This window comes from Eucalyptus grandis, chromosome 9 (genome assembly GCF_016545825.1).
Source record: "Eucalyptus grandis isolate ANBG69807.140 chromosome 9, ASM1654582v1, whole genome shotgun sequence".
Taxonomy (NCBI): domain Eukaryota; kingdom Viridiplantae; phylum Streptophyta; class Magnoliopsida; order Myrtales; family Myrtaceae; genus Eucalyptus; species Eucalyptus grandis.
In genome coordinates, this window is record NC_052620.1 from 1,497,387 (window position 1) to 1,518,406 (window position 21,020).

A 21,020-nucleotide genomic window follows, 5' to 3' on the forward strand; every position below is an offset into this window, starting at 1 on the left:
ACGTCTGAGGGTTGCAGACGAGAAGAAGAAGGAAGCGCAGGAGTAAAAGAAGGAACGAAGGAGATGGAACCGAGAGGAGACCGAGAGGGAGAGAAACCATAGAAATTCCTTAGCAATGGTGGAGTATGTTCTTGGAATCTCTCTCGCAAAGCATGATGATAAGTTTCTTCTCGGGCTTTTCTTCGTTAAGGGTTTTTTAGGCGCTTCCTTCAATTTTTTTTTTTTTTTTTTTTTGGTTTCTTTGTGTGTAAGCCTTCGTGTGAAATTGATTTTCACGGATGAATATTCTTGGTGAAAATAAAGATTTTTGGCAATGGAAAATGAAGGGTCAGATTTTCCAGAGAAAGTTTGGACGTGTAGTTAATTTGTTTGTGCTCTCCTATCCTTTATTCCTTTCTGTTGACTTAGGTTAGGTTAATTGGATCATCATCATCTTCATCATTACTATCTCTAGTTTTATTGCCCCTATGTTGCACGGTTTTTCTTAAATCTGCAAATTAGAGAGGAGTAAATAAATATTCGATAACATAATTACTAATGCTGGTATCATGACTAAAAGTTCTCTTTATTGGTGATATATTTCCCACCACTAAATTTTTGTAATAGCAAAACCAATGAAATATCGTAGATTATATTAAAAAAATTGAAGAAATGTTTCGTGATATTTTCCACTCAAAATAGATTGTCTGCGTAATAAAAATAAAATACAATTTTAGTCTGCCAATTCGATTTCTCAAAATTTGGGGCACCAATAAAAAAAAATGTATGTATTTAATTTCATAATCACGAAATAGTGGAAAACTATATTGTAAGACAAAAATGATGTATTCCTTATTTATAAACAAAATATGTAATTATCAATGAGTGTAAACTTCCCAAAGAAAATCAATCAATTGTTAGACCTTATTCTAAAGAATGAGAAATAATTTAACTTTAAAAGGACAAACTCCATAGTTTTAACGTGCATTTTGTCTTCGCCGTTTGATTAAATATAAACAAAGAGAGGTGCGAGTGTTTTAGTTTTCTTTTTTTTTCCCTTTTGTCTTTGATGAAGTCGGGAAACATCAACATGAAAGTAGGAGATTTTTAGACGTTTGAAAAGTAATTGATCAAATATATAAATGCCAATAGAGTGATCTGAGTAAGACTTAAGTGAGATTATGTTCTTTCTTTTGGAAACTTTCTATTAATGAAGAAAACTAAGCGATGATGCTTCCGTTCGTTTTCTAGCTCGATTAGAGAATTCTATTTTAAGTCAAATAGGAAAAAGCAACATCAACGGGAGTATTTTTCACAAAAGAACGTGCATGATCAGGACCCATAATCTTAGCTATAGTTCTTTGAAGCAGAAGACAAAAAGCACGGCACATGGTCATCCTTCTTTGGCATTAAAGAAAAACCTATCAAAGAGGTGCGACATAAATTATTATTATTATTATTTTTTATGACTCGAAAATCGCCATACAGCCAGCAGTTGACGACGTAAACCTAGGGTGACGCTAGTGGAGCGACCCCTCTCCCACGGCACCGCACTTAAGTCGCGCAATTGTGCACGCGGTAACTTGAACCTCCCTTCAATCGGGATGGGGGAAACACCGGACCAACACACTCACAGCAGGGTGGGTGTGGGTGGTGCGACATAAATTATTGATTGCCAAAAAAGCCAAAACAAAAAAAAAAAAAAAAAACTTGAAGGATGATTCTATCATGCTTGAAGAGAAGATGAATCTATCCAAGTTCTTCAACTCATGACCGGCGAATGTAATTGGTTTCTCCACTTTTTCCCGAATATCCCTGTGATTGTGCAAACACATTGGAGCATGTATTTTTAAAGATCCTTGAAAAGGATATCATCTCGTAATAATTATGGATTTTTGCAATTTACTTTAGACAACTCGATATTATTAGTCATGATGTGTTTATATCAACTGCCACGTGCTTATATTTTAAATAATACTGAAAATGATTAAGAAGATAAAAGAAAATAATTGTGCATTTTCAGGAGGAAAGCTTTTAACCCAAAAAAAAAAAAAAAAGAGCGCTTACATTAGGAAACTCCTGTGTCAAGTCACGCGACAAAATCGTGTTAGGTCACGTGCCTATCACGTGGCAAACAGAGAGGTGTAACGGGGGACTGCGACGGCCACTTCTGCAGCGTAGTTCTTTCCCGCAGCTCTCTACTTCGCTCTTCTTCTCAACCCCTGAAGCCACCATGAGTTCCTCCTCCTCCGGCGGCGATGGCGACGGCGGCGGCGGCGCGAAGCTCCCTCACGACGTCGCCGTCGAGATCCTGAAGTGGTTGCCGGCGAGATCCCTACTCCGATTTAGGTGCGTCTGCCGATCGTGGCGTTCCGCCATCGACGACCCTCGTTTCGTGGCCCTCCACTTGAGCCACTCCGCCCTCCACGCCTCCAGTCGGCATCTCGCGTGTCTAGATTGCGGCGACGACGCCGTCCAGAACCGGTGCTCTCTGTTCCCCAACGCCCCTCTCGCCCTGCTTCCTCCCCCGTCGCAAATCGAAATCCCGTTCGTTGCTCCTCCCAACCATTACGCCCTCGTCGGTTCGTGTAACGGTTTGATCTGCGTCTCGGAGAGTTCCAGTGACGGCACTGAGCGGGCGCTGTATTTTGGAATCTATTCACCAGGAAGCATAAGGCGGTTCGGCTCCCCCGTCCGGAGCGGATGCGACCCCAAGGGGGCGCTCATGTAGTTCTGGGGTTTTGTTTCGATGCGAAGTCTAATGACTATCGTGTTGTCAGGATTATCCGATACCTAGGTATTCGCCATCGACGCTTCCGCAACAAGAAGCCTCGAGTCGAGGTTTATTCGTTCCGTACAGATTCATGGAAGACCTTGGAATGTGAGGTTCCTTTTCTCTGTGACAGTGCGGTCTTCTTGAATGGGAACCTGCACTGGTATTCTGTCAATGAAGAGGGGGGTGAATACGGATCCATAGTCTTGTTCAATGTCGCAGATGAGGTGTTTGATGAAATAGCTCTGCCGGAAGGGATCAGTCCCCATTTTGAGTTTGTGTTGTCCCTGACGGTATTGAATGACTCGCTGGCTGTGTTCTTTGGTGATGGGGAGGCTTGTTTCGTTTGGGTTATGAAAGACTACGGCGTGCCAGAGTCTTGGACTAAGCTGTATACTTTCGAGGCTACTGGACCGGTAACAAGACTTGATGGCTTTACATGGAATGGCGAGCTTCTTATGGAAATAAATTTCGAAGAACGAGTTTCTTGGAATCCGATCACAGCACAACTCTCAATTCTTCCATTATTGGCGAGATACGAATTGCTCCCCGTTGTAGAGAGCCTCGTTCCACCTTAGATAATAGATATGACTCGATTGCTGCTATATCGGTAAAGATTAATTCTGACTGCTGAAAAGTTGAAAGTTACATCTGAATTGAATTGAAAAGATGTAGTTTTATTTTTATTTTTTTTTGGGTAAAGGAGAAGATATGATTTTATTCGTATGTGTCGGCCATAAAATGATGAGGAGAAGTAGTGCGGCAGTGTGTATTTACTTTGGATACTTGTTGCAAGATTTAGAATGCATTTTCATTTTCACTTCGAGTTTTTCTTTAGACTAGTGAAGTGTGTCCTCTGTATGACTTCCGCATTGTCAGCACCAGCGGATTTTAGACCATGCGGAAGAAAATGACACAGCTTTTTGAATGCTATGCATGTATGTGTTCGATGCTATGCCACCATAAGCATTTTCAGCTTCCATAAGACCAAAATATTCATGGCTTGAATCACGCATCTTGATCCCGGGGCATTGCAACTGGTGCAACTACAGATTACTATATTTTGTTTCCTAGCATTGGCAATGCTTACCTGGTAAGCTTATTTATCAATATATGCAGACTGCTGCATTAATGGATGAAGAAAACAGTGGAGATTGTATTACCACGATACACTCTTTTTCCCCCCAAATGCTTTGGGATCAGAAGTCTCACTTCTTGTTATGATACACCGATGATTTTGCATGTCAAGCCTTATGAGAATTTGGTCTTTAGATGAGATAGTCTCTTTGCTTCCTCCTCGGAAAGACATCTGGGATAATGATTTTTAAATTGCAATTCTCTTCTAAAGTCAGGTGCAAGGAAGGTGCTGGAGCTCTTCTTTATTAACAGGAATTGTGGTGATTGGCGATGCAAGTTCAGCTGGCTCTAACAAAAATGGGGGAGTGGCAAAGGACAGCAGAAAGTGATGTTGAAGTTTCTTCGGAATATAGTTTACATGGAAGGCAAGAAACTATCTGCTTCATGGTTAAGCTACTTCTCCCTTCGAGCATGTTCTTAGATTGATTGATTTGTTACTTAACATCGATTTGAAGGCTATCTACTTTCAAAAGGATACATGTTGTGCTTATGATTATCTATATAATGTAATGATGGGGATAGTGAAAAGCTAAAATGTGTGAGATTTGCTTATACTGTCATCTATAATGAGTATGTCTGTTTACATAACTATTTTCTTGCTACCATCTTTAAAAGCTAAACAATTGATGCACCAGCCTTTTTTCTTGCCAATCTAAACATTAGGTTTGTCAACCTAATTTATGGTTGTCAAAAGCAGTCTCCGTCTTGAAAATTTTGTGAATTTATGTTATGACATAGGAGTTTGTCAAAAAGTGCTCCAGTGCACTTCTTAAACAATTGAATCAGCTAATGCTTATTTAGACAATGAGAAAGAGTTCAGAAACTTGCGGTGTCACAAATCACTCGATGGTATTGATAGGGGAATATGCTATATTTAAAATACTTTGTTGGGTATATGTGTATTCTGTTGTTGTATCTAACACTTAACTCTTCCAATACCTATGCCAATAAAAGCGCTAGCATTTAATTAATTGAGATTAGGGTGTAACTAACCTGGTAAATTCATCCTAAAGGCTCGAAATTAGGGAGTAATTTTAAAGTTAGGGGGCTAATTTTGTTAAGAGTTGTGGTTGTTTTCATTGTGCTTGATAACGTTTTTTGTTGGACTTTTTAACACTATATCATATTAGACCGCAATTGTTTCTAACATTTTCCTCTACCTTAAGTTTTTGAATTTGATTTTCTAACAATTGTACCCCTTGAGAGTACTTCTTTAAACCAAACACTCCGGTGCTTCGAGCAAATTTATGTAATTATTCGAAAACCCTTAACACGACTCTCTTGCCCCTTCTTTGACACGCTGCCAACCCAGACCTCCTCATCAGCGTCCCCATCAATTTGTCCATCTATCTCTTCTTCTTCTTCTTCTTCTTTTGTCGATTGATTGTCTTCAAGCACAACCTTGGCATCTTTGACCCGATGCCTACCATGCTCTCCTATCCTTAATTCCTTTCTGTTGACTTTGGTTATGTTAATTGGATCATCATCATCTTCATCAATACTTTCTCTGGTTTTATTGCCCCCTGTTGCACCGTTTTTCTTTAATCTGCAAAATAAAGAGGAGTAAATAAATCTTCGATAACATAATTACTAATGCTGGCATCGTGACTAAAGGTTCTCTTTATTGGCGATATACTTCCCACCACTAAATTTTTGTAATAGCAAAACCAATGAAATATTGTAGATTAACTTAAAAAATTGAAGATATGTTTCATGATATTTTTCCTCTCAAATAGATTGTCTATGGAAAAAGGAAATGAAATACAATTTTAGTCTGCCAATTAGATTTCTCAAAATTTGGGGCACCAATTAAAAAATGTATGTATTTAATTTCATAATCACAAAATAGTGGAAAACTACATTGTAAGACAAAATGATGTATTCCTTATTTATAAACAAAATATCTAATTATCGATGAGTGTAAACTTCCTAAAGAAAATCGATCAATTGTTAGATCTTATTCTAAAGAATGAGAAATAATTGAACTTAAAAAGGACAAACTCCAAAGTTTTAACATGCATTGGCGACCCAACCTGCAAACAAGTCCATCATTGTAAACTGAGGACAAACTCCAAAGTTTTAAAGAGCAGGGCAAGAAAATCAATCAATGGTTTCCCTCTGAGGGAAGAACTGAGGCCAAAGCTGAACCGCCAGCCCATTGGCGACCCAACCACCTGCAAACTGAGGATGGAAGATGTGGCGGAACTTACGCCGGCCCTACTGGACAAGTCTTTGACAGAGTACTAGGAAGAAATCCAGCGCATGTATAACCGTGGCCTGACAGTGTCGAGCACCGGTCCTGCCACTAGTACTGTGGTTGGTTGGAGAAACTAACACTCAGCCTACTGTGCCAACCACATGTGATTTTTAATTAGTTATATAATTATGATAATGTTAGATACATGTACAGAACAAGATCTGTTTGGTCCTGGGATGAGAAAAGGAGGACATTGATCTGACCGTATGGATTCAAAATTCAATGAGGATATGAAATGATTCTTTCTCTAAGATGAGGACTTCAAGGTCGTTGTGTTCTGCTTAGTGTTGATTTCTGCCTGCACAGATCTGTTTCCGAAACAGAAGCCTTGCCTTGTGCGGTTTGCGTTATCTAATGCAAATGCAGATAGTTCTCTCTTGGCAAGATCTGAAGATCTTTTAGCTTCGAAAGCATGCACATCACGAATATGGTTCACTGAGTAACATGTTTGAAAGATGTCTATGTAAGTTGTCTGCAGTCTCAATCCAAGTCGGAGTTCTAAATCTCTACGCATGATCTGCAAAAACAGCTTAGCTTTTGCATGTTTATTCGTAAATCTTAATGAAGTAAAGACAATCAGATCGTCTTGGACATGATTGGTCAAAATATGCATAGGCCAATCTGGAGTCAAAGACTGGTAGAAATCCCTGAAGTGACGTGCCTTGGTTTCTAACGCCAGTGGTCTTCCTTTCCCGTGCATGGATGGGAGCTTTGATCCTCCACATCCCACGACTAACATGCAAACAAGACTTGTATCCGACCAAGAAGAGCTGTTCAGCTGGTTTCCACAAGCTCGTTGTATCCGATTATAAATGCCTAAATTGGATATTTTAAACCATGTTACCTGATCTTATCTAAACTCAGTCACCTTCAGCACCTCCATCCCAGCCTCAGCGATCCTCTGACTCAAGATGAAGGTCAAAAACACTGATTGCAGTGCTGATTTTTGTTTTGAATTCATACTTTCTTCTCTCAAACACGAATACACCGAAAGCATTCATTTGCTCATTTCACTTTTCACTTCAACTATTGGTTTTGGTTGATTCCAGCTCTTCACCTAGATACAGAACAAGCTGAATGTGAGATAGGAGTATACTCGTAAAGCTGATACAGTTATCATCAACCTGTCACCATAAGTACTATTTTGGCATGTCTTTGTAATGGATGATTCTTGGCTTTATACGGTGCATCGCAAAAGCTGAGAAAGCTAAGAATGAAACCGTACTCTCATTAGGGTAGAATTGAAGGCCTTCTATCGATTTGTTTTTCTCCACTCACTAACACGACATTAGCATGCTGCCATGTGTACACTAGTTTTGCTTATAGAAATGCGCCGTGAAAGAGGGGGTGTCACGGTCAGTGTACACGCTTATCATTTCCTTACATGACTGCAGGATCTTGATTATGATAACTAGGAATCTACTTAGGGCCTTCTGTACCATCATACAAGGTGCCTACTTTTCCAATTCACTTACATTTTATTTTGGAGAAATTAAGAGGAATCTGTTCTTTGCTCCACTTCTAGAACATGGGTTCTACTGTGAGTAGACCACATTGATGTTGATATACATGAATTTCATGTTGTCTCTTCCATTGATGGAGTTTAATATCTTGTTAAACCTTAATGGTTCAGATTAGGTGAAACTAGAACCTTGAGAAGAGTTCATTGACCGCCACATGGATTATTTGCAAGTTGGACTTTTGGGAAAAGTGATTTCGGGGGAAGCCGGGGAAACCAAGATCTATAGGAGAATCATTTTCATCCGACAAAGCTATAGAAAGAGCCAACCAAGCTTTTGTCCCTTAAAACAAGCAGCAAAACAGAAAACCAAATCTTGGACCTCTAGCTGGATAGACTCGTGTACTGTCCCTCGAGTTTGGAGGTGGATCGCTGAATCGGCAGTTTGTTTCACAGTGATTGAGATGACTATGATGATGATGATGAGATTGATATTGAGTGGACCATCAGTGCGATACTTCATAGATGCAAGGAAATTTGTGCAGATAGCAACAAGAACGATCGACGAAGGAGTAATTTTCCTTCATTATCAAGAAGATGTTTGCCTGTAGAAGTGGAATCCTTGTATTGAAAAGTTGTTCCATTGTGGTCCATTCATGCTACAGTCTCCAGTACCAAGAAAAAATTGTCCAAAAAAATTCTAAACCTATTATACTCTTGCCAATTCACTTTAAACATTTCAATTTTGTCAATTGAGTCTTATAACCTTTCAATGTTTTATCAATTTAGTCCATTTGGCTACTTTTGAACATAAATTGCTAATATAAAAACCGACCGTTTTACATAACATGATTGATGCTGACGTGGATAATCTTTAATAATATTTTAGTATGTACATGTCTTGTTTCTTTAGTCAAGTATGTGTGGATCTTCTATTTCCAAGTGGGTCCTCGATAATTATTTGCTTGTCCAGTAATTCTCTCTTTGACAAGTTTTTGACTTTTTTAGACATAGAATCTGCCCTCCTCGCCATCATCATTTCCAACCTTGTCTTCAGTTGGATATTTGAATATTTTGTAATTTTGATGATCCGTTAAGAATGGCACCATAAATTGTGGAAGATATCTCTGTCACAGCTCCTCAAACTTGTGATCTTTTCACCCCTTTCCAAAAAGCAATTATAATGAACATTTTTCTTTTTTAATAACTAAAAAGTAACATTTTTTTTTGTAAGTTGAAAAAGTAGAAGAAAATAAAAGGAGCATTCTAAATTTCCTCACATTGAGCCAAAGAATGAAATCACATAAGAACAATTAAGGAATTTTATCGGTTGTCATTTCTCGATAGAAAGTAAGTGGTTAATTTCTTTCCTTTACCTTTTTGTCCTTTTTATTTGACCATTTTACCTTTCTTTTATCTTTACTTTATAATTAGAGTAATACATACAGAAAGACTAAGGGTGCGTTTGGGAACCACTTCCCAAAGCCCCTTGGGAGTCCAAAGTCCCTTGGGCCAAGTAGAGGGCGTTTGGCAAAAAATTTTGCACCTCCATTCTCCAAATGCCAGCCTTGTGAAGGCTGAAAGCCCAAGGCAGGTCTCCCCCTGCCTTGGGCTTTCGGCTTTTTCGGCATGCCCACGCGGGTACTGTTCATACTTTTTTTTTTCCGAAATTATCCTTACGAACTTTTTGTTTTGCCGTCTTTTGCCCTTTCGAGAATACTTTGTTCATCTTCACCACACAGTTCTTCCCGATTGCGAGGGGCCGGTGACGGCTAGAGGGACGCCGGCGTGATCGCGACAACCTAGGCGAGCGTCGTCGGAGAGTCGGGCGACCACCGCGAGTCGCGGTGACTCAACGACCACGGCGAGGGGCCGCCTCGGCGAGTCGCAGCGGCCCAAATCTAGGTCCTCACGGCTCAAATCTGAGTCGGCGACGGCCGATCGAGGTCACGCGACCCTCGCCGAGGTCGCGCGACCCGGCGCGGCCCTCGCCGGTCGCGCGACCCGGGCGCGGCCCTCGCCGAGGTCCCCGACCTCAGGCGAGGTTGCGTAGCCTCGGCGACGGCCGATCGGGGTCGTGTGACTGTCGGAGGTCGAGGCGGCGCCGTAGCCGAGGCTGTGGTGGAGGTGGACGATGACGGGGTCGACGGCGCGGGCGGGGAAGGAGAGGAGGAGCTCGAGGAAGGCGAAGAAGGGAGGGTAGTCGAGGGTCAGGGGCTGGTCTCGTCGGAGTACCAGTGGGCGACGGGGAGGGAGTGGGTCGGGGGCGAGCCAAGTGGCGGTGGACCTCGAAGTCGGTGCTCCGGTAGGAGGGGACCAGGAGGAGCTTGACGCAGGCGGCGGCGGCCGCTTGCCACAGGAGCTCGGAGGCCGGCGGCGGCGGCGGCGGCATGGGGGCGGTGAGGTTGGGGATCACCGGCGAGGGTCTAGGTTGAAGAAGGAGCTGCGCAGAAGAAGGAGCTGGGCATCGTGCGGCACTTGGGAAAATGACCAAAAGAAGACTTTGATTTTTACTGGAATTTCATTAAAAAGAGTCTAAACTTGGATTTTATTTTAGGTTATAAGTTATAAACTATTTTGATGTGAATTTAACTAAAATTTTAAGTACATAATGTCTGTATTTATGACCCACACAGTCAAATTTTTTTATTTTTCTTTTGGTAATTTTTTTTATCATAAAAGTCCTTTGTCCCCCAAACACCATTTTGCTCAAAGGTACTTCACAAAGAGCTTTTAAATTACAATTTACCAAACACAGTTTGCATTTTGAAAAACACCTTTAACTCAAAGGTCTTTGCATTTTCCTAAAGACTTTCCCCAAAAGTCTTCCCAAACGCACCCTAAATGTGGCTCTCAAAAAGTGAGACAATTAGGGGTCTTGACTTATATATACCAAAATTTAAGTTAGAGACAAGACACAGGCTATGCACATGTATGAAACAAGATTGTTATGTATGATTAACATATTTCTATTTAGTAAAGAAAGTGGATGGAACCTAATTGTGTTATTATTATTATTATTATTATTATTATTGTAAAATATTGTGCTGTGCCAGCAGAGAGCTTACATTAGGAAACTCCTGTGTCAAGTCACGTGACAAAATGGTGTTAAGTAACGGGGGACTGCGACGGCCACTTCTGTAGCGTAGTTCTTTCCAGCTCTCTACAGCTCTCTCTCTACTTCGCTCCTCCTTCTCAACTCCTAAAGCCACCATGAGTTCCTCTTCTTCCGACGATGAGGGCGGCGGCCCGAAGCTCCCTCACGACGTCGCCGTCGAGATCCTGAAGCGGTTGCCGGCGAGATCGCTCCTCCGATTCAGGTGCGTCTGCCGGTCGTGGCGTTCCGCCATCGACGACCCTCGTTTCGTGGCCCTCCACTGGAGCCACTCCGCCCTCCACGCCTCCAGTCGGCATCTCGCGTGTCTAGATTGCGGCGACGACGCCGTTCAGAACCGGTGCTCTCTGTTCCCCAACGCGCCTCTCGCCCAGTCTCCTTCCCCGTCGCAAATCGAAATCCCATTCGTTGCTCCTCCCAACCGTTATGCCCTCGTTGGTTCGTGTAACGGTTTGATCTGCGTCTCGGAGAGTTCCAGTGACGGCACTGAGCGGGCGCTGTATCTGTGGAATCTATTCACCAGGAAGCACAAGGCGGTTCAGCTCCCCCGTCCGGAGCGGGGGCAACCCCTTTCCATGGGGGCCGCTCGTGTAGCTCTAGGGTTTTGCTTCGACGCTAAGTCTAATGACTATCGTGTCGTGAGGGTTATCCGATTTGTAAGTGATCGCCATCGGCGCTTCCGCGACAGGGAGTCTCGAATCGAGGTTTATTCGCTCCGTGCAGATTCATGGAGGACTTCAAATTGTGAGGTTCCTCTTCTCTGCCACGGCAGCAGTGCGGTCTTCTTGAATGGGAATCTGCACTGGTGTTCTTTTAATGGAAAGTGGGATGGATACGGATCCAAAGCCTTGTTCAATATTGCGGGTGAGGTGTTTGACGTATCCATAGCCTTGTTCAATATTGCGGATGAGGTGTTTGATAAAATGGCTCTGCCGGAAGAGATGCTTCTCATAGACAGTCTCCATTTTGTGTTGTCCGTGGCGGTATTGAATGGCTTGCTGGCTGTATTGTTTAGCGGTGGGGAGGCGACTGAGCGGTTTGATTTGAATTGCGCTTGTTTCGTTTGGGTTATGAGAGACTACGGTGACCCTGAGTCTTGGACTAAGCTGTATACTTTCGAGGCTACTGTACCGGTAACAAGATTTGATGGCTTCACGTGGAATGGCGAGCTTCTTATGGAAATATATTGTAAAGAACGAGTTTCTTGGAATCCGATCACGGGACAATTCTCAATTCTTCCATTGTCAGCGAGATACGAACTGGTCCCCATCATAGAGAGCCTCTTTCCACTTTAGATATGACTCGATTGCTGCTACATTTATTGGTAAAGATTGATTCTGACTGCTGAAAAGTTGAAAATTACATCTAAATTGAGAAGATATGGTTTTATTTGTAGGTGCTCTGGAATGATGAGAAGAAGTAGTGCGGCGGTGTCCATTTACTTTGGATACTTCTTGCAAGATTTAGAATGCATTTTCATTTTCACTTTGAGTTTTTCTTTAGACTAGTGAAGTGTGTCCTCTGTATGAGTTAAAGTATGCAACTCAAGACTGCATGTATGACTTCTGCATTGTCAGCACCAGCAGATTTTAGACCATGCGGAAGAAAATGACCAAGCTTGTTGAATGCTATGCATGTATGTGTTCGATGCTATCCCACCATAAGCATTTTTCAGCTTCCATAAGACCAAATTATTCATGGCTTGAATCACGCATCTCGATCCCTGGGCATTGCAACTAGTGCAACTACAGATTACTCTATCTCGTTTCCTATCTCAAGACTTTTTGGTAGCATTGGCAATGCATACCCAGTAAGCTCATTTATCAATATATGCAGACTGCTGCATTAATGGATTAAGGAAACATTGGAGATTGTATTATCATGATACACTCTTTTTCCCCCAAATGTTTGTGGTCAGAAGTCTCACTTCATGTTATGATACACTGATGATTTTGCATGTCAAGCGATATGAGAATTTGGTCTGTAGATGAGATAATTTCTGTGCTTCCTCCTTGGAAAGACATCAGGGAAATTGATTTTAAATTGCAGTTCTCTTCTAAAGTCAGGTGCAAGGTGCTGGAGCTCTTCTTTATTAACAGGAATTCTGGTGATTGGCAATCCGAGTTCACCTGGCTCTAGCAAAAATGGGGGAATGGCGAAGAACAGCAGAAAGTGATGTTGCAGTTTCTTCGGAATAGTTTGCGTGGAAGGTAAGAAACGATCTGCTTCATGGTCAAGCTACTGCTCCCTTGGAGCATGTTCTTAGATTGATTGATTTTTTGCTTAACATCGATTTGAAGGCTATCTAGTTTCAAAAGGATACATATTGTGCTTATGATTGTCTATATAATGACAGGGATAGTGAAAAGCTAAAATGTGTGAGATTTGCTTATACTATCATCTATAATGAGTATGTCTCTTTATATAACTATTTTCTTGCTACTATCTTTAAAAGCTAAACAATTTACGCGCCAGCCTTTTTTCTCTGCCGATCTAAATATTAGGTTTGTCAACCCAATTTATGGTTGTCAAAAGCGCTGTTCGTGTTGAAAATTTTGTGAATTTATGTTATGACATGAGTTTGTCAAAAAGTGCTATGGTGCACTTCTTAAACAATCAAATCAGGTAATGCTTTTGTTTTTTTTTTTTTTTGGCTCAAAGGTAATGCTTATTTAGACAGTGAGAAAGAGTTCAGAAACTTGCAACTTGCAGTGTCACAAATCTCTTGATGGTATTGATAGGGGAATATGCTATATTTAAAATACTTTGTTGGGTATATATGTATTATGTTGTTGTATCTAACACTTAACTCTTCCAATACCTATGCCAATAAAAGCGTTGGCATTTAATTAATTGAGATTAGGGTGTATCTTACCTGGTAAATTCATCCTAAAGGCTCAAAATTAGGGAGTAACTTTAAAGTTAGGGGGTAATTTTGTTAAAGTAGTGGTTGATTTCATTGTGCTTGATAATTTTTTTTGGTTGGACTTTTTAACACTATATCGTGTTAGACCTCAATTGTTTCTAACATTTCCCTTCACCTTAAGTTTTTGATTTTGAATTTGATTTTCTAACAATTGTGCTCATATGAGAGAGAGAGAGAGAGAGAGAGAGAGAGAGAAATGAATCTGGGCATGGCCACAAATCAATCATGTGATGGCTCGTGCAAGGGTTGGTGATGACGGATCGACAGAGGCTAGTGCGGATCACTCTGCCTCTTGAACACTAAGGCCCCGTTTGTTAACTTTTGTTTCTATTCTCTCGAACAAAAATTTATGTTCTTTTGTTTCGGAGAACAAAAAAAAGAAATGCATTTGTTTAGGGTGAGTTTGGTAACGTTTACTGTTCAAACATTGTCTTAGGGAACAAAATAGAGAAAATTATTCATGTTCGGGAAATAATTTTGAACGGAAAACGCGTTTGATAAATTTGTTCCGAAATAGAAAAAGAATAGAAACACGTTTAGTAAACTTGTATAATTTTTTTTTATTTCTTTAATTTTTAATATTTTTATTTTATTTTTCCTTTTTCCTTTTTTCTTCTTTTGGTCGGTTCTTTGGCCTCGGCCATGGCCGACGAGGGCCAACGAGGGCTAGCGGCCTCGCCCAGCCACGGCGAGGCCGAGCTCGCCTAGGCGAGCCTCGCTAGGGGCCGACGACGCTTGGCCTCGCCAAGGGTCGGCGAGGTCGCCGACCCTCGACGGCGTTGTCGACCTTAGATGGCCAGTCGCTAGCCATGGTCGAGGTCGGCAACCGGCCAAAGAAAAAATGAAAAAGAAAAAAAGAAGAAAAAAAGAGAAGAAAAAGAAAGGAGAGAGAAAATTTGTTCTTAAAAATTGTTCCAGAAACAAGAAACAAGTTTTTCTTATTTCTTATTTTTGTTCCAAATGTGTTTCCAGAACAAAACAATAAATTTGGAATAAAAACGTAAACAAACGTGTTTATGTTCTTTTTTTGTTATTCAGAAAAAAAAGAAGGAATTGTGTTTATAAACTAAAAAAAGAAATACAAACAAACACCCCATAAATCTTCGATAACATAATTACTAATGCTGACATCGTGACTAAAGGTTCTCTTTATTGGTGACATACTTCCCACCACTAAATTTTTGTAATAGCAAAACCAATGAAATATTGTAGAGTAAGTTAAAAAATTGAAGATATGTTTCATGATATTTTTCCTCTCAAATGGATTGTCTATGGAAAAAGAAATGAAATACAATTTTATTCTGCCAATTAGATTTCTCAAAATTTGGGGCACCAATTAAAAATGTATGTATTTAATTTCATAATCACAAAATAGTGGAAAACAATATTGTAAGACAAAATAATGTATTCCTTATTTATAAACAAAATATCTAATTATTGATGAGTGTAAACTTCCCAAAGAAAATCAATCAATTGTTAGACCTTATTCTTAAGAATGAGAAATCACTGAACTTAAAAAGGACAAACTCCAAAGTTTTAACGTCCAATGGCGACCCAACCTGCAAACCAGTCCATCATTGTAAACTGAGGACAAACTCCAAAGTTTTAAAGAGCAGGGCAAGAAAATCAATCAATGGTTTCCCTCTGAGGGAAGAACTGAGGCCAAGGCTGAACCGCCGGCTCATTGGCGACCCAACCACCTGCAAACTGAGGATGGAAGATGTGGCGGAACTTACGCCGGCCCTACTGGACAAGTCTTTGACAGAGTACTAGGAAGAAATCCAGCGCATGTATAACCGTGGCCTGACAGTGTCGAGCACCGGTCCTGCCACTAGTACTGTGGTTGGTTGGAGAAACTAACACTCAGCCTACTGTGCCAACCACATGTGATTTTTAATTAGTTATATAGTTATGATTATGATAGATACATGTACAGAACAAGATCTGTTTGGTCCTGGGATGAGAAAAGGAGGACGTTGATCTGACCGTATGGATTCAAAATTCAATGAGGATATGAAATGATGCTTTCTCTAAGATGAGGACTTCGAGGTCGTTATGATCTGCTTAGTGTTGATTTCTGCCTGCACAGATCTGTTTCCGAAACAGAAGCCTTGCCTTGTGCGGTTTGCGTTATCTAATGCAAATTGTAGATAGTTCTCTCTTCGCAAGATCTGAAGATCTTTTGGCTTCAAAAAGCATGCACATCACGAATATGGTTCACTGAGTAACATGTTTGAAAGATGTCCGTGTAAGTTGTCTGCAGTCTTAATCCAAGTCGGAGCTCTAAATCTCTATGCATGATCTGCAAAAACGACTTAACTTTTCATGTTTATTCGTATATCTTAATGAAGTAAAGACAATCATATCGTCTTGGACATGATGGGATGGCCCCTCATCCGCTCAAATTTCAAAGCTAATAGGGTGCTGAATACTTTGTAGATGCGAGGAAATTTGCGCAGATAGCAACAAGAACGATTGAGGTAGGAGTAATTTTCCTTCATTATCAAGAAGACGTTTGCCTACAAAAGTGGAATCCTTGTATTGAAAAATTGTTCCATTGTGGTCCATTCATGCTACAGTCTCCAATACCAAGAGAAAATTGTCCAAAAAAAAATCCTAAACCTATTATACTTTTGTTAAGTCCCTCTAAACATTTCAATTTTGTTAATTAAGTCTTATAACCTTTCAATGTTTTATCAATTTAGTCCATTTGGTTACTTTTGAACATAAATTATTGGTATGAATGCTGACTGTTCTACATAATATGATTGGCGCTAACGTAGATTATTTTTAATAATATTTTAGTATATCTCCGACATGTCTTGTTTCTTTAGTCAAGTATGTGTGGATCTTCTATTTCAGGTGGGTCCTAGACAATTATTTGCTTATCCAATAATTTTCTCTTTGACAAGTTTTTGACTTTTTTAGACATAGAACCTGCCCCCTCGCCATCGTCATTTCCAACCTTGTCTTCAGTTGGATATTTGAATATTTTGTAATTTTGATGATCCGTTAAGAATGTCACCATAAATTGTGAAAAATAACTCTGTCACAGCTCCTCAAACATGTGATCTTTTCACCCCTTTCCGAAAGCAATTATAATGAACATTTTTTCTTTTCTAATAACTAAAAAGTAACAATTTTTTTTAAGTCAAAAAAGTTAAAGAAAATAAAAGGAGCATTCTAAATTTCCTCGCATTGAGCGAAAGAATGAGGTCACATAAGGACAATTAAGGAATGTTATTAGTTGTTATTTCTCGATAGAAATAGTTAATTTCTTTCCTTTAACTTTTTATCCTTTTTATTTGACCATTTTTACCTTTATTTTATCTTTACTTTATAATTAGAGTAATACGTACACACAGACGAAATGTGGCTCTCAAAAAGTGAGACAATTAGGAGTCTTGACTTATATATATATATATATATATAAATTTAAGCTAGAGACAAGACAAAATGCACATGTATGAAACAAGATTGTTATGTATAATTAACATATTTCTATTTAGTAAAGGAAGTGGATGGAACCTAACTGTATTATTATTATTATTATTATTATTATTATTATTATTATTATGGTTTCTAGTCGAGACCATCTTGATTTCCAAAGGTTTGGTCCAAACTCCAAAACCCTGCCTCCACATCTCTTTTGAGATGTGTAATCAATGAGGCCCATTTGATCCTACCAATAAAGTGGATGAAGTAAGTGGTTACTAAAGAAAGTGATGGGATTGTTTTACCTTTATGTTTTTCTTAATTTTTTCATGAGGATGCTCAATTTTTTCTTTTTTAACTTTTACTCAATTTGAAATGAGACCTAACTCAAAAATGCCTAAAATGTTCAGTTCAGATCGATTGGGTTTATGAATGATATTTATGCTTATTGTCAAATATCTCTTATTTATTTCTTTAAGAGTCTTTTGATATGATTTGTACTCTTTATTTATTGTTTCTTTTATGAAATGAGAACTGATAAAAAATAATAATCTTTTATATGAAATAGTATATAAAGACGCTCGCGTAGAGAGAGAGAGAGTGATACCAAAAGAAAAAGTCGAGAAAAATATTGTGCCGTGTCAGCAGGAGAACTTACATTAGGAAACTCCGGTGTCAAGTCACGTGACAAAATCGTGCAATGTCACGTGCCTATCACGTGGCAAACAGAGAGGTGTAACGGAGGACTGCGGACGGCCACTTCTGCAGCGTAGTTCTTTCCAGCATTTCTCTACTTCGCTCTTCTTCTCAACCCCTAAAGCCACCATGAGTTCCTCCTCCGACGACGGCGGCGGCGGCGGCGGCGGCGGCGGCTCGAAGCTCCCTCACGACGTCGCCGTCGAGATCCTGAAGCGGTTGCCGGCGAGATCCCTCCTCCGATTCAGGTGCGTCTCCCGATCGTGGCGTTCTGCCATCGACGACCCTCGTTTCGTGGCCCTCCACTGGAGCCACTCCGCCCTCCACGCCTCCAGTCGGCATCTCGCGTGTCTAGATTGCGGCGACGACGCCGTCCAGAACCGGTGCTCTCTGTTCCCCAACGGGCCTCTCGCCCGGCCTCCTTCCCCGTCGCAAATCGAAATCCCGTTCGTTGCTCCTCCCAACCGTTACGCCCTCGTTGGTTCATGTGACGGTTTGATCTGCGTCTCGGAGAGTTCCAGAGACGGCGCTGAGCGGGCGGTGTATCTGTGGAATCTATTCACCAGGAAGCACAAGGCGGTTCGGCTCCCCCGTCCGGAGCGGCGGCAACCCCTTTCCATGGGAGGCGCTCATGTAGCTCAAGGGTTTTGCTTCGACGCTAAGTCTAATGACTATTGTGTCGTGAGGATTATCCGATTTGTAGGTGTTCGCCGTCAAGGCTTCCGCGACAGGAAGCCTCGAGTCGAGGTTTATTCGCTCCGTGCAGATTCGTGGAGGACTTTGGAATGTGAGGTTCCTCTTCTCTGCCATGGCAGCAGTGCGGTCTTCTTGAATGGGAATCTGCATTGGTGTTCTTTTAATGGAAAGTGGGATGGATACGGATCCATAGCCTTGTTCAATATCGCGGGTGAGGTGTTTGATGAAATGGCTCTGCCGGAAGAGATGCTTCTCATAAACAGTCTCCATTTTGTGTTGTCTGTGGCGGTATTAAATGGTTTGCTGGCTGTGTTGTTTAGCGGCGAGGAGGTGATTGAGCGGTTTGATTTCAATTCCGAATGTTTCGTTTGGGTTATGAGAGACTACGGCGTCCCTGAGTCTTGGATTAAGCTGTATACTTTCAAGACTATCGGACCGGTAACAAGATTTGATGGCTTCACGTGGAATGGCGAGCTTCTTATGGAAATATATTGCAAAGAACGAGTTTCTTGGAATCCGATCACAGGACAATTCTCAATTCTTCCACTGTCGGCGAGATACAAATTGGTCCCCGTTGTAGAGAGTCTCTTTCCACTCTAGATATGACTCGATTGCTGCTACATTTATTGGTAAAGATTGACAGTTGAAAGTTACATCTGAAATGAGAAGATATGGTTTTATTCGTAGGTACTCCAGCCACAAAATGACGAGAAGAAGTAGTGTGGCGGTGTCCATTTACTTTGGATACTTCTTGCAAGCTTTAGAATGCATTTTCATTTTCACTTTGTGTCCTCTGTATGAGTTAAAGTATGCAACTCAAGACTGCATGTATGACTTCTGCATTGTCAGCACCAGCAGATTTTAGACCATGCAGAAGAAAATGACCAAGCTTGTCAAATGCTATGCATGTATGTGTTCGATGCTATGCCACCATAAGCATTTTTCAGCTTCCATAAGACCAAATTATCATGGCTTGAATCACGCATCTCAATCCCTGGGCATTGCAACTAGTGCAACTACAGATTACTCTATCTCGTTTCCTATCTCAAGACTTTTTGGTAGCATTGGCAATGCATACCTAGTAAGCTCATTTATCAATATATGCAAACTGCTGCATTAATGGATTAAGGAAACATTGGAGATTGTATTGTTATGATACACTCTTTTCCCCCCCAAATGTTTGTGGTCAGAAGTCTCAGTTCATGTTATGATACACTGATGATTTTGCACGTCAAGCGATATGAGAATTTGGTCTGTAGATGAGATAATTTCTGTGCTTCCTCCTTGGAAAGACATCAGGAAATTGATTTTAAATTGCAGTTCTCTTCTAAAGTCAGGTGCAAGGTGCTGGAGCTCTTCTTTATTAATAGGAATTCTGGTGATTGGCAATCCGAGTTCACCTGGCTCTAGCAAAAATGGGGGAACAGCAAAGAACAGCAGAAAGTGATGTTGAAGTTTCTTCGGAATAGTTTGAGTGGAAGGCAAGAAATGATCTGCTTCATGGTCAAGCTACTGCTCTCTTGGAGCATGTTCTTAGATTGATTGATTTTTTGCTTAACATCGATTTGAAGGCTATCTAGTTTCAAAAGGATGCATATCGTGCTTATGATTATCTATATAATATAATGACAGGGATAGTGAAAAGCTAAAACGTGTGAGATTTGCTTATACTAGCATCTATAATGAGTATGTCTCTTTATATAACTATTTTCTTGCTACTATCTAAACATTAGGTTTGTCAACCCAATTTATGGTTGTCAAAAGCGCTGTTCGTGTTGAAAATTTTGTGAATTTATGTTATGACATGAGAGTTTGTCAAAAAGTGCTCCGGAGCACTTTTTAAACAATCGAATCAGGTAATGCTTATTTAGACAGTGAGAAAGAGTTCAGAAACTTGCGGTGTCACAAATCACTTGATGGTATTGATAGGGGAGTATGCTATATTTAAATACTTTGTTGGGTATATATGTATTATGTTGTTGTATCTAACACTAACTCTTCCAATACCTATGCCAATAAAAGAGCTGGCATCTCATTAATTGAGATTAGGGTGTAACTAACCTGGTAAATTCATCCTAAAGGCTCAAAATTAGGGAGTAACTTCAAAGTTAGGAGGGTAATTTTATTAAAAGTAGTGGTTGGTTTCATTGTGCCTGATAACTTTTTTGGTTGGACTTTTTAACACTATATTGTGTTACACCTCAATTGTTTCTAACATTTCCCTTCACCTTTAGTTTTTGAATTTGATTTTCTAACAATTGTGCCCGTAAGAGTACTCCTTAAAACCGAACACTTTGGTCTTTCGAGCAAATTTATGTAATCACTCGAAAATCCCTAATATGAATCTCTTGCCCCTTCTTTGACATGCTGCCAACCCATACCTCATGCCGTCACCGCCAACCCATTGGCGTCCCCATCATTTCACCCATCTATCTCTATTCTTTATTTTTTTTTCAATCGACTGTCTTCAAGCACAACCTTGACATCTTTGACGCGATGCCTACCATGCTTGATAAAGTCACTGGAGAGAGAGAGAGAGAGAGAGAG

The 21,020-nt window shown here is 40.5% G+C and overlaps 2 protein-coding genes across 2 annotated transcripts; both read left to right on the top strand.

Annotated features, from left to right (window-relative positions):
• Positions 1 to 2,132: 2,132 nt before the first annotated feature.
• Positions 2,133 to 19,419, top strand: LOC120286263 (F-box/kelch-repeat protein At3g06240-like). The gene is made up of 2 exons (XM_039301808.1): positions 2,133 to 2,238; positions 17,951 to 19,419. Exons 1-2 carry the CDS (start codon positions 2,213 to 2,215, stop codon positions 19,071 to 19,073), a joined length of 1,149 nt encoding a protein of 382 aa, XP_039157742.1. The 5' UTR covers positions 2,133 to 2,212; the 3' UTR covers positions 19,074 to 19,419.
• On the top strand, positions 2,238 to 4,443 carry LOC120288220 (F-box protein CPR1-like). Its single transcript, XM_039301809.1, has 2 exons — positions 2,238 to 2,764; positions 2,795 to 4,443. The coding sequence occupies exons 1-2, from the start codon at positions 2,683 to 2,685 to the stop codon at positions 3,328 to 3,330; spliced, it is 618 nt and encodes a 205-aa protein (XP_039157743.1). The 5' UTR covers positions 2,238 to 2,682; the 3' UTR covers positions 3,331 to 4,443.
• Positions 19,420 to 21,020: the final 1,601 nt, after the last annotated feature.